This window comes from Sorex fumeus, unplaced genomic scaffold (genome assembly GCF_029834395.1).
Source record: "Sorex fumeus unplaced genomic scaffold, SorFum_2.1 ptg000041l, whole genome shotgun sequence".
Classification (NCBI taxonomy): domain Eukaryota; kingdom Metazoa; phylum Chordata; class Mammalia; order Eulipotyphla; family Soricidae; genus Sorex; species Sorex fumeus.
In genome coordinates this window covers 5,537,088-5,549,104 of record NW_026606098.1, presented here as the reverse complement: position 1 = coordinate 5,549,104, position 12,017 = coordinate 5,537,088, and the positions used below count along the sequence as shown (strand labels likewise).

General features: G+C 67.4%; 2 protein-coding genes across 2 annotated transcripts; both read right to left on the bottom strand.

The window, feature by feature from the left end:
* Positions 1-1,347: 1,347 nt before the first annotated feature.
* On the bottom strand, positions 1,348-4,636 carry GATD3 (glutamine amidotransferase class 1 domain containing 3). The gene is made up of 7 exons (XM_056119242.1): positions 4,426-4,636; positions 4,115-4,167; positions 3,496-3,609; positions 3,131-3,250; positions 2,270-2,362; positions 1,877-2,033; positions 1,348-1,601 (listed from the first exon to the last, which is right to left on the bottom strand). The coding sequence occupies exons 1-7, from the start codon at positions 4,561-4,563 to the stop codon at positions 1,473-1,475; spliced, it is 804 nt and encodes a 267-aa protein (XP_055975217.1). The 5' UTR covers positions 4,564-4,636; the 3' UTR covers positions 1,348-1,472.
* Positions 4,637-5,353: 717 nt separating this feature from the next.
* PWP2 (PWP2 small subunit processome component) lies at positions 5,354-11,805 on the bottom strand. Its single transcript, XM_056119225.1, has 20 exons — positions 11,730-11,805; positions 11,516-11,628; positions 11,083-11,177; positions 10,879-10,978; positions 10,549-10,692; positions 10,328-10,463; positions 10,036-10,253; positions 9,812-9,955; positions 9,190-9,260; positions 8,925-9,061; positions 8,402-8,550; positions 8,168-8,315; positions 7,759-8,090; positions 7,505-7,652; positions 7,304-7,412; positions 6,835-6,900; positions 6,372-6,590; positions 6,141-6,291; positions 5,987-6,061; positions 5,354-5,540 (listed from the first exon to the last, which is right to left on the bottom strand). The coding sequence occupies exons 1-20, from the start codon at positions 11,745-11,747 to the stop codon at positions 5,369-5,371; spliced, it is 2,745 nt and encodes a 914-aa protein (XP_055975200.1). The 5' UTR covers positions 11,748-11,805; the 3' UTR covers positions 5,354-5,368.
* Between the last annotated feature and the right edge of the window lie 212 nt (positions 11,806-12,017).

Below are 12,017 nucleotides of genomic sequence, written 5' to 3'. Positions count from 1 at the left end.
ATGGTGTGAGCTCCCACACCCTCCCCCATGCCATGCTGGACGGGTGGGGAGCAGGGAAGGGGAACTGGGCCCTGGACTGCCTCCAGCCGCCCTCCCGCACCTCCCCCGCTGGGCTTCCGCTGTCACCCTGAAACCCAACTCGCAACCCCCACTTCCTACACCCACGGGACTGGTCTAGACCCCAGCTGGGCCTGGGTCTGGGGGCGGTGAGCAAGTGGTCAGGGTGTGACGGCCACCTTCCCTGTCCCCAGCGGGCCCGGACAGCCCAGCCTGGACACTTCAGGCCCAGCGAGGGCTGGCAAGGCCCTGAAGGGTCCCCCCAGGCTGCCCAGGTCTCAGGGATCAGTGAGGCCACGGCCCGGTGGGGGCAAGGAAGGTGTCCGGATGGGGCCAGTGGGAGGCAGGCCCGGGCGGGTGCTGCCCACCTGAGTGAGCTGAGGAGAGTGCCACGGGCACGGGAGATGGCGACCCAGAGGTGTGTGGCCACAAGGGGGTTCCTGTGAGCCTGCAGCCATGAGCATGACCACCCAGGGCAGCCCCCAAAGGAGCAACAGTGCTCTGCCTTCCCAGAGCCCGCTGGTGCTGTGCCCCACTACCCATCGAGGGCAGTGACTCAGGCCAACAGACAGCAGCATAAGACCACAGGGACACCAGGGGCCGGAGCGACAGTACAGTAGGGATGATGTTGCCACACTCAGCCAGCCCAGTCTTGATCCCTGAGCACAGAGCCAGGAGTCATCCCTGAGAAGAGCTGGGAATGAATCCTGAGCACAGAGCCAGGAGTGAGCCCCGAGCACAGAGTCAGGAGTGAGCCCTGAGCACAGAGGCAGGAGTCAGCCCTGAGCCCCGCCAGTATGGTCAAAAAAGCCCCCAAGCCCCAGGGGACACAAGCAGCGGCAGACATGTGGGCTCAGGCCCCACACACCTCGGAGAGCCGTGGGCAGTGGCCTCGGCAGCTCAGCCATCACTGCACCAAGTGGCCCAATGGTCACCTTAGCCGCCGGCAGCCAGCCAGGCTCACCAGCACTTTGGGCTGGGCAAGTGCCACGCGGTGAGCAGCGAGTGGCCAGGGAGAAGCTGGACGGGGGCACACGGCCACGGCAGCAAACCCACAGCTCTGCACAGCTGGGGATGAGCATCCACACAGGAACACGGAGGGGCTGGAGCCAATCACCGACCCCTGGCACATGCAGGACGTGGGCAGGACGCGGGGCGGCATGAGCCCCAGGACCTAGGTGGACAGCGGCACTTCTGGGGACTCCCGAGGGGCAGAGAGGTGACGGAGAGTGAGGCTGGCCCGCCGAGCAGCCCTGGCCGGAGAGGCCCACGCCAGGACAGACACACGCGCAGGCTTAGCTCTTTATTGTTCCTTCCCCGCGGACAGCGCGGGGAGGCCTGGCTGCTCCCCGAGTGCCCCAGCGCCGGGTGGCCGGGTGCGGCAGCGGGTGGGGACGCGCAGGCCCTAGAGCGGGTCACTTGCGGGCGAGCTCCAGCACCTTCCGCACCATGGCGCCGATGCCGTCGTGGATGTGGTGCAGCGCCGTCTCGCACATGAAGGCCGGCGTGGTCACCACCTTGTTCTTCTGGTCCACGTGGGCTTCGTGTGTGTGTTAAGGAAGCAACTGACCAGATGTCGGCTGTGCCTGTGCCCGGGACATGAGTCACCGCACCCTCTGCTCCGCTCGGGGCCACCTCACGGTCCCACGTGGCCGCGGACACCCAGCCCCAACCTGACAGGAACCGTGCACACACCCACAAGCCCCCAGCTGTCCCCGCCCTGGTCACTGCCCAGGCCCCGCCCTAGGCCCCGTCACTGCACAGGCCCTGCCCTGCCCCTGCTCGTCACTGCACAAGCCCACACTGCCCACAAGGATATGGTCACCTCCTTCACACAGTGCTTGGCGCCCAGCGCTTTGATGGCCTCTGCAGTGCCAGCATATGGCCACTTGCCCCCTTCTTCCTGCTCGTGGCCCACGGTGACCTCCACGGCACCCAGCACCTTGGCGGCGAGGACAGGCGCAATGCAGCAAAGACTGGGGGCGGGGCGGGGGGGGTCAGGCTGGGCAGCAGCTGCCCCGGGCCTCGCCTGACTACGGGTCACAGGGCTGGACGCGCAGGCCATGGCACCCCGCGGCCTCAGGGCCGAGCCCCGGGTGAGGGCCCGGGTGCTGGCGCAGAGGGGGGTGTGAACAGCTTCCCTCCAAGAGGGTGGGGGCGCAGGAGGAAGGCAGGAGGTGGTTCTGGTGCCCCCCAGCCCTGGCCTCCCTACCCGATGGGCTTGCCGGCCTTGTGGAAGTCCCTGAGAACGCGCTCCACATCCCTGTGCACGGTGCAGTCCTTCCCGTCCACAGCGAAGCTGCTCCTGTGGGAGACGTGGTCGGCTACGGGTCAGCCCCAGCAAGCGTGTCCAGAAGCAGGCGACAGCAGGGCAGGTCCCGCAGGGGATAGGTTTGCTGCAGCTGTCGCGCTCTGAATACATGCACGACCACCCAGTCTCCCAAGGTGACTGGCCAGAAGTCCTGGGACCACCCATGCTGGTCAGCCAGCGCCAGGACTGGCAGCCACAAGGCACCATGGAACAGCCGCACAGCCCCGAGCAGGGGGCTCTTCTGCACGCCCACTACTGCAGGGACACGGAGGGAGGGAACGGGGGGGGGGGGGGGGGAGGACAGGAAGGGAGGTGGGGGTCACGGCTGTCAGTGCTCGGGGGTCCACCCATATGTCCCGGACTCCCCAGGGTCGGTGGGGTGCAGGTGGGTGCTGGGGATCAGACAGCTGAAGCAGAGGGAGGGGCCTGGGGTGAGGCCAGCTGGGCTGGGGAGCTGGTGCTCTCATCGAGGGGAGAACATGGCTGCTGGGGGCACTGGGTGAGGTGTGCTGGGCTGAGAGGGGGGGGCTACAGGCAGCCGGGCTGGGCAGAGCAGGCGCCCACCTCCCAGGTGACCGCCAGGACCCGGGCAGGCTGTCCCCACACAACTGTGCTCGAGCCCCAGAGTGCCCCAAGTGGACAGCTGGGTAACTGCAGTGAGAAAGGAGCTTGGGAGAGGACCCAAAACCAGCGCTGGCCCAGGCAGCAAGCCCAAAGCCCCAGCGAGCCGCTACGCCCCCCTGCGGCTGGTGCGGGACTCACAGGTTCTTGGCGGCGCCGAAGCCCCCAGGGAAGATGACGGCGTCCAGGTTGGCTGCATTGAGCTGCGCCAGGTCGCTGATCTTGCCACGGGCGATGCGCGCCGACTCCGTCAGGACGTTCCTGGGAGAGGGGGACCCCTAGATGGTGAGTGTCCCTGGAGGAGCCCCAGGACAGGGCAGGGTCTCACACAAGTGTGCAGCACCCCAGATGCCTGGAGAAGCACAGGCACCCGGCCGGGCATGGGGCCAGGACCTGGAGGTGGGGCGGAGGGTCCAGGTGTCTCTGCCCTCCCGCCCGGGCTGGGCTGGGGGGCCCCCGAGTGTCCAGGCACACCGTGTAGTAGTTCGGGAACCCCCACCCCACACCTGTTCTCCTTCTCCGCAGGCTGGCCCTGTGTGTGGTCAATCACGTGCATTTGAGGGACGCTGGGGGCGAAGATGTGCACGTCGGCGCCCGCCCGGCTCAGGTGCACCAGGACCCTGCAGAGACACAGCCAGCTCACCCCTGCCCCTCACCTGCTCCCCGGACCCTGCCCCACCCCCCAACGCTGCCCCTCATCCCTGACACTGCCCCGACACCCCCCCCTCACCTCGTCTGAGTGATCTGAGAGCAGGGCTGTCTGAGCAGTGCAGGAAGGGGGTGAGGGTGGGGGGCCTTAGTGTAGCCACTACACCCCCTACTGTCACTCAGGGGGCTAGGGCAGGGCAGGTGATGGCCCAGGGTGGACAGGCCAGGGCAGTTCACAGCAGAGCACCCATAAGCTGCCTCCCAGGGACCCCTCTGGGGAGCTGGGAGGCAGCGAGGGGGTCCCTCGAGTACCGCCCGGCCCACAACTTGCAGTCCGGCTCTGGGCGACTCGGGGGTAAGGGAATGAGCGGTGACAACGGGGGCGCTGGGCTGCCTGCTTGGTGACGCTGCACCCACGCCAGGGTCTCAGGCCCTTCGGGTCTCCCTGCCAAGGCACACGGGGGACCCGGGGCTTACGCGGAGGCCTCGTGGATCTCCGTCCCGTCGTACACGCCACAGCCGGACAGCACCTGGGGGACCGGGCAGTCAGGGGCCAGGCGGCCGGGGCACCGGAGCTGGGAGACCCGGGGACGCCAAGGCGGACGGAGGGATGGGGGACCAGGGCCAGGGGGACCTGGGGACGCCGAACCTTGCGGGGTCCGGGGGCGGGGACGCCGAGCCGTGTAGGCCCACGTGACCGGGGTCACCAGGGGTCGCGGGGCCGGCGGGGTCTGCATGACCGGGCCAGGGTCACCCGGGGCCCCCAGACCGGCCCCGCGCGCACTCACCAGCCCGACCCTGGGCCCGGCGCGCGGCGCGGACATGTGAAGGGCAGCACGCGGGGTGGACGCCCACCCGCAGGGGTACGGCGCGAAGGCGGCGCTCGCCGCCAGCCTGGAAGCCACCAGGGCCCTGAGAGTCGCCATCGCCGCGCGGGGGACAGCGGGGTCGCAGGGTCACGCGGGGACCCGGCCCGGCTCCAAACACTGCCCGCCCGCGCCTGCGCACTGCCGCGCTTCCGGGATCTTACAGGTGGGCGGGACCGCGCCCGCGCAGTTGGCGTCCTGTGTCGCTCATCCGCCCGCCCGGGTGCCCCGCAGCCCGGCTCCGTCTGTCCTGTCCGCATTCAGTTGTGCCCGCCGCGGGGCTCCGAAACACCCCCACCCCCACCCGCCCCGAGCAGGGCCGGGTGATCCCCAGTCTCCGCCCTGCAGGCTGCCCCTCTGAGGTCCCCACCGTCGCCACAAAGACACTGTAGGTTTATTTTTTCCTTTTTCTTTTGGGTCACACCCAGCCATGTACAGGGGTTCCTCCTGGCTCTGCACTCAGGAACCACTCCTGGCGGTGTTCGGGGGACCCTATGGGGGTGCCGGGAGTCGAACCGGGGTCAGGCAAACGCCCTCCCCACTGTGCTCCAGCCCCCACACTGTAGGCTTTTGAGGATCAGTTGAGTTCCAGCCTCCTCTACCCTCCAGAAACCCCCGTTCGTGTCCCTTGTCCAGTCCCTCCTTCTCCACCATACTGAGAACATGGCCAGTTCTTCGGGGAGGACCGGGTGTTCCAGGCCCTGCCACGTGCTTGGGCAGCAGGCTGGACAGGCCATCACGGGTGCCAGGGCCAACCCCTGCTTCCTGCAGCTGCGTGGTCCCCCCAGGACACCGAGGCCGCGGCCAGCTCCTCCGGACTGTTGGCCCGCAGCCCCGCGCTCCGCCGCCAACGCCCTCTGGGGCCCTATGCCAGCAGGCCATTCCCTAGGTCCCCGTCTGCTGTCCGAAGGAGGCACAGGCTGTCCTCGTCCTCCTCGGCGTCCTCCTCACTGTCCAGCGGCTCAGATGGGCGCTTCAGGCCACGCTGCTGTGACAGTGCCAGTGCATAGCGGATGTTGTAACGGTTCCAATCACAGCTGTGGAAGGCGGCAGTCACGGAGGTAAGAGCAAAGTTGGGCCCTACCACGGTAGCCCACACGCCCACCACCCCAGTCCCCTAAAAAATCTGTGCCTTTGTACTGCCCCAAGGGTTCAACTGAACACCCGAGCCCACCCTCCAGCCCCCCTCCCCAGGCCAGCCACAGCCCTGGCCATGGGGGCACAGGCTGGATCCTGGGTGGCCTGGCCACGCCCCCTTCAGGGGCCTGGAGGGGGGCGGGGTTCCCGGGGCACAGGGACAGCTGGTCAGGGCAGCCCCTTCCCAGTTCCTCCCAGACGTGGTCCTAGTCACAGCACAGGCAGGTGGGGCCACAAGCCCACCACTAGCCGCCGCCTGGAAAGAGGAACACCCCTGAGTCCCTGGCCAGCACAGGGTCAGCTCCCACAGCTGCCCTGAGCATCCCTGACCCCACAGCGCACATACAGTTTGGAGACGCTGTCCAGGTGCCGCTGGAGGCTCTTCTGCAGGAACTGGATGGTGGGCAGCAGCGTCCCTGCCCTGCAAACACAGGCCTCCTTAGTGAGGGCCACTCTCGGGGGCCCAGACCCCCTCCCAGATGCAGGGGCGCGGGGCTGACCTGGCCTTGAGCTTCTGTCCGTGCAGCATGAGCAGCTTCTGAGCCCACAAGAGGTAGAATTCCAGGTGGCGAGACACCTCCAGGGCGGGAGCCAGGAAGCCCAGAACCTTCTCCACGTACAGGTCAGGCAGGGAGGAAGCAACCACCTCGACTGAGGGGAGAGCATGGTGAGGGGCTGCTGGCCCCGGCAGGCCCACCCCCCAGGCCAGCCGTCCGCCAGGTGGTACGCACTCTCGCCCCAGGGCACGGCCTCCAGGGCCTCCTGCACCAGTGGCCGCTCGCCCAGCCGCAGTGCCATGAGCAGGGCCCTGGTGAAATCACGCTGGCGCAGGGCTGTCCGCACCCGGGCGGGGGTGACGCTGGTGTCCAGCTGGTAGGGGTCGAAGAGCAGCTGCGTGTCCAGGGAGTAGATGAGGAGGCCCTCGGTGGTGGTGGCTGCCCAGCAGTGCCCTGGGGAAGCAGAGGGGACACCAGCAGCTGTGAACTCGGCGTAGCACCCGGACACGTGTCCCCGAGGGCCCCAGACCCTGACATCCTTCTTGGGAACAAGGGTTCCCCAGCTGTTGGAGCCCCCACGAAGGACAGAGGCATCAGCTCACACACAGGAGCATTGGGCCAGAACAGGGGCGACTCTCATGACCCACCCAGTCCCCCAGGCAGAGCGGCACCCCATCCCATCCCCCCCCCGGCTCACCAGTTGGGGAGAAGCGGAGCGAGGTGACCCTGATCTCAGGCTTGAAGTGCCGGGAGCTCATGTCCCCTAGAAGACACGGGCTGCTCAGGGGCTGCCCTCCCAGCCTCTCCCTCCCCGCACCTGCCCAGGGCTGCTCTGAGCACAGCACTGCCGAGTGAAGCTTCTGGAAACCAAGCTCAAACTCACGGGGTAGGGTGGGGGGGACGAACCCTCCCCTCCACCACAGGTGACCCCCACGCCCCTCCCCAGCACTCTACTGGGAGGACATGGCCTTGGAGGACCAATGCCTGGGCCTGTCCCTGGGGATGCAGCTGACCTCAGTCACACCCCCTGCCATGCCCTGCCACATGCTCGGCGAGTGGGCACAGGGGGTCTGGGGGTGTCTGTGTCCCTTTGCCCACCCCCAGGCCAGTCTCTGCCTACTCCTGTGTGTGCGTGGACCGTCTCAGGTGGGGCCCCTCCCCTGCACCTTTCTTCACCCCTGGCAGGGGAATGGCCACGCCCTCGTCCGCCCCGGCGTCCTGGTCGATGAGCGCCAAGTTGCCAAACTCCGTCATCTTCCTCCGGTTCAGGAACTCCTGGGAGCAGTCACCAGAGTGAAGGACCCAGAGGATGGACATCGGCCCCTGTGGCACCCAGACCTGGCAGGGGGGCAGACCCCCGGGCTCACCTCCATGGCGTCCAGGGAGAGGTTTTGGGACACCTCGAACTTCTTCATGAGGATCTGCTCTCGGATGTGGTAAATGCATACGAACTTGGACATGCCGCCCGCCAGCACATACTGGCCGTCCGCAGAGTAGCAGAGGGTGGTGAAGGCCCTGCGTGACCAGCAGGTCCCTCAGCATGCAGCCAGGAGGGCGGCAGAGGGGACAGGCCCCCAGCAGGGGTGGGCATGGGACTGGGAGTCCGGCGGGCGGCACTCACTTCCCCTTGGCAGCGTGCTTGGCCGTGATCTTGTCCAGCTCCTTCCTGCCGGGCCGCAGGTCGTGCCGGCCCTCAATGGAGCCCGTCTGGGTGGCGCCCTCGGGGTCCCAGAAGGTGATCTGCGAGTTCAGGGTGGCCACAGCCAGCTCGGCACCGTCAGGGCGGTAGGTCACGGCCAGCGCGTCCGAGGTCAGTGCCAGCGTCTCAGTGGTCCGCCAGCTGTCGGCCATGTCCCACAGGCGCACCGTGCGGTCCCACGAGGAGCTGGCCAGGACCGACCTGGCGGGGCTAAAGCAGAGCCCGCTGATGGGGCCCTCGTGGCCCGAGAGAACCTGCAGGCGGTGGGCAGAGGGTGAGAGCGAACCCCGGGCCGGGAATAGGCCCAGACCCACCAAGCCCCCGTGCTCACATCCAGGAGCCTGCCCGTCTGCATGGACCAGATGAAGATCTCAAAGGAGTCCTGGGCGCCGGCGGCCACGATCTCCCCACTCGAGTCCACGGCCACGCAAGAAAACTGGGTGGGCCGTGGGGACGTGAAGGTGCGGAAGTTCCGGTACCTGCGAGGCAGGGGCGCCGCCAGCTCAGGCCTCTGACTCCCCCGTCTTTCCCCACCCGCTGCAGGTGCCATGCTCCTCAAGCTCACCTGTGGAGGTCAAAGGCACGCACAGTCCCGTCCATGGACGAGGTGACCACTACGTGGCCGGTGGCTGTGAAGGTCACCCCAGTGACGCTGCTCGTGTGCTCCGTGAATGTGACAAAGCAGAAGCCGCTGAGGGTGTTCCAGACCTTCACCTGTGTGGGGAAGGCGGTGGTGGGGTCCCAGGGCAGAGCCCCCGACTCCACCTGAGTGCCAAGGTCGGGGCACCAGCCAGTTACTCAGGGGGGCCCTGGGCCAGAGTAAGGAAGCACCCAATCCCGCAGGGCCACATGCCTGCCACCAGCTCTGGGGAAGCTGTGGGCTAGACTGTCACTCAGAGCACAGGGCCATGCACAGGGCCGAGCCCACACACGCCCCGGCCACCACACACACACACACACACACACACACACACACACACACACACACACGAGGCCCTGCCTTAATATTAACACATACCTGCCCCAGCCACGACACGCACACGCACCCCCAGCTACCACGCAGGCACACTGCGGCCCCCCCGTCCCACCTTGCCGTCATCACCGCCGGTGACCAGGTACTGGCCGTCAGGGGAATAGGCCAGCGCCACCATGCTGTCGAAGTGGCCCTGCTGCTTGAGCACGTAGGACTCGCTCTGCCACTCCCACACCAGCAGCTGGCCCAGGCCTGCGGGAGTACCACGCTGGGAGCACCGCGCCTGGAGCCTCCCTGCCCACTCACCCACACGAGCGGGCGCAGAGGCTGCCCAGGAAGCTGCCCCTGAAACACCCCCGCCCACCTGGTACCGGACAAACCTGAGCACCCGAAGGCCACCCAGTCCCCGGAGCTGTTGATGGCCACTGAGGTGATCCTCTGATCCGAGATGCTGTGGGCGGGGACAGGGCGAGCCATGGGTGTCTGAGGAGTGGGCAGGGCGATGCCCCAACTCATGCACACACCCCCCACACCTTTGTGCACACCTGTGACATGCACCCCCACACACCTATGTGCACACATGACACACACCCACACAAGTGCACTGTGACACACACATCCATACCCACCTTATGTGCATACATGACACGCACCCACATGTGCACACATGTGACATGCACCCATACACACCTATGTGCACACGTGACACACCCATACACACAGCTATGTGCACACATGTGACATGCACGCATTGCCACACACACAGGGCACACATGTGACAGCACAAACCCCTCGGGGTGCGCCGGTCAGCCAGTCCCACCCTGAGCTCTCCTCACCCACCTTCTAGGCAGACGCTGTTCCCCACAGCAGAACATCAGAGCCCAAGGGCAGGAAGGAGCCAGAAGGTGGGGTGCACGGGGGTCCCAATGGGCAGGGTACTGGTCACCCCACACCTGATGCGCCCTACCCGCTCCCCCACAGCACAGGAGCAGAAGCCCTCACCTCAGGGAGTGGATGAGGTTGAACTCCGGGAGCTCGTGGAGGTGGAAGGTCCCAGAAGCAAAGCCAGTGACCAAGAGGTGAGTCTTCTTGTGATAGGCTGCGGCCGTCAGCTGGTTGAAGTCGCCTTCTTTGTTGAAAAAGTGCCTGAAGGCCGAGCACAGGCTGAGGAGGGGGCCGGGCCCCAGTTGCCCCGCCAGGACCCCGGCCCCGGCCCCCACACCTACTTGGCCAGCCGCGAGTACTTCACTTTGCCCTGCTGCTCCTCGGCGGCCGGTGTGGCCTTCCCCTGGACGGTGGTCTCGGCCTCCTGCTCGCTCTCGTCCCCCACGTCCCCCAGCAGCACATCGGCCCTCCAGCCAGAGGGGGCCTTCAGCCGCAGGCCCTCGGGGGGCGTGTCGCATTGCCACACACACAGGGCGCCGTCCTGGCTGAGCGTGTATAGCTGCAGGGAAAGGGGGCGGCTGCATCAGTTCCGCCCTGCACACCCCCGGCCCCCCACAGCTGGGCAGGACCTACGTCCAGACTGCAGGACTCGAAGAAGCAGCCCACGATGGCGTCCTTGTGGCCCCCCAACGCGTAGTAGATTAGGTTGTCCCAGCGCTCAGCTCCGAACACCCAGGTGGACATGTCCTTGCTCCCAACGGCGAAACACCTGCAGACGGAGGGCAGCGCAGAGGTCACTGTCCGCTGTCCACCCGGTCACAGCCGACCCCCCACCCTGCCTGCCCAGGCCCCACTTGGAGTCGTCTGTCCAGTCGATGCACGTGGTCTCGTCGAAGGGCCCAAAGTAGGTTTTGTCCAGGGCGAAGGCATTGAACTCCCGCTTCCTCCCGGGGGCATGGTACAGCTGGGCCAAGTTGCCCTTGGTGACCACAAACTTCCTGCATGGACACGGAGGGTGGACATGTCCAGGAAAGAGGATGGGGGTGTCGGGGAGAGGCAAACGTGGTCACACCCGCGCTGTGGGGCTCACACCCAGCATGACAGGACCAGCACCCCCCACCCCCCCAGTACACTCCTAGGGCCCCATGAGCCCTCTGAGGCTGTGCCAGCGGGGGTGGCCGTACCTGCCATCTGGGGAGAAGCAGACACTGCTGACGGAGCCCTTGAAGTGGAAGCGGTGGAGTACGGCCCTGTGAGGCAGGCTTACCAGCAGCGCATCCCCACCTGCAGGAGGGGGCCTGTGAGGTGCCCACGCCACAGTGCCCAGGCCAGAGAGGACTCCCGTCCACTGTCCTGCCACCCAGCACCTCCCGCGGGGGGACGCCTACCTTCGTCCACGATGATGGCCAGGTGGCCATCTGGGGAGAGGCCCACACACTTGACGTTGTAGCGGGTGGCCAGTGGCAGAGTTTCGGATCTGTTGCTGAGAGCACAGGGACATGAGTTCCGCAGCCTGGGGAGGCCGGTCCACACCCGCCCAGCCCAGCAGGAGTCCAGGGCCAGGGCAGAGAGCCCTGAACCCAACCCTCAGCACGTAAAAAAGGGACGAAACCGGGGTCGGAGGGATGGAGACAAGGGTCAAGAAGATACGGGGGCAATGGAAGGCCTGGGGCATGCGGGGACCCAGCACGGGCTGCAAGAGGGGCTGAGGGGGAGCCTGGCTACGGCCTTCGCCGGCCCGGCACGTTCTGGGGCGCGGACGGGGGCGCGGGGGATCGGACCCCGGGCGCGGAGGGGCTCGGACCCGGGCGCCCCGCCTACTTTCTCAGGTCGAACACCGTGACTCTGTTGCCCACGGGGCTGATCACCGAGTTCCCGTCGCACGTGAAGCTCAGGTTCCCACGGCGGTAGACGGTGCCCAGCAGATTCGAGAACTGCGGGGCGAGCCATACTTGTCACGTGTCGGCGCAGCCCGGCCGGCGCGGAGTCCGAGACCCCCGCCCGGGACCCCCGCCCGCGCCCGCGCCCCGCTCACCCGGTACGAGAACTTCATCGTGCCGCCACGCGCCCGCCGCCCGCGCCGCGTCTTGAGCCGGCGCTTCCGCTTCCGGGGCGGGGCTACGGCCGCCGCCGCCCACAGCTCCCCCGGGCGGACTGGAGGAGCCGGCAGCACCCCGCCACCCCGCCCCCGGCTGCGCCGAGAGCCCCGGTCACGCCCACCCTCCCACCTGGCCCCGCCCACACCGCGTTTTAGGTGGAGCCTAGTGCCTGAACCCGCCCATGACGGTGCGGAGCGCCCCCTGGCCACGCCCACCCTCCCAGA

What these genes read in the sequence shown, in the direction of transcription:
- GATD3 (XM_056119242.1), bottom strand. Translation starts at nt 4,563, where the DNA reads ATGGCGACTCTCAGGGCCCTGGTGGCTTCCAGGCTGGCGGCGAGCGCC. An exon ending in TTCGGCGCCGCCAAGAACCT is followed by an intron (nt 2,363 to 3,130) that starts GTGAGTCCCGCA and finishes CGTCTCCCACAG; the next exon opens with GAGCAGCTTCGCTGTGGACG. An exon ending in AAGGCCGGCAAGCCCATCGG is followed by an intron (nt 2,034 to 2,269) that starts GTAGGGAGGCCA and finishes CCCCGCCCCCAG; the next exon opens with TCTTTGCTGCATTGCGCCTG.
- PWP2 (XM_056119225.1), bottom strand. An exon ending in TGCTTCTCCCCAGATGGCAG is followed by an intron (nt 10,693 to 10,878) that starts GTACGGCCACCC and finishes GTGTCCATGCAG; the next exon opens with GAAGTTTGTGGTCACCAAGG. An exon ending in GGCCGTGCCCTGGGGCGAGA is followed by an intron (nt 6,292 to 6,371) that starts GTGCGTACCACC and finishes CTCTCCCCTCAG; the next exon opens with TCGAGGTGGTTGCTTCCTCC.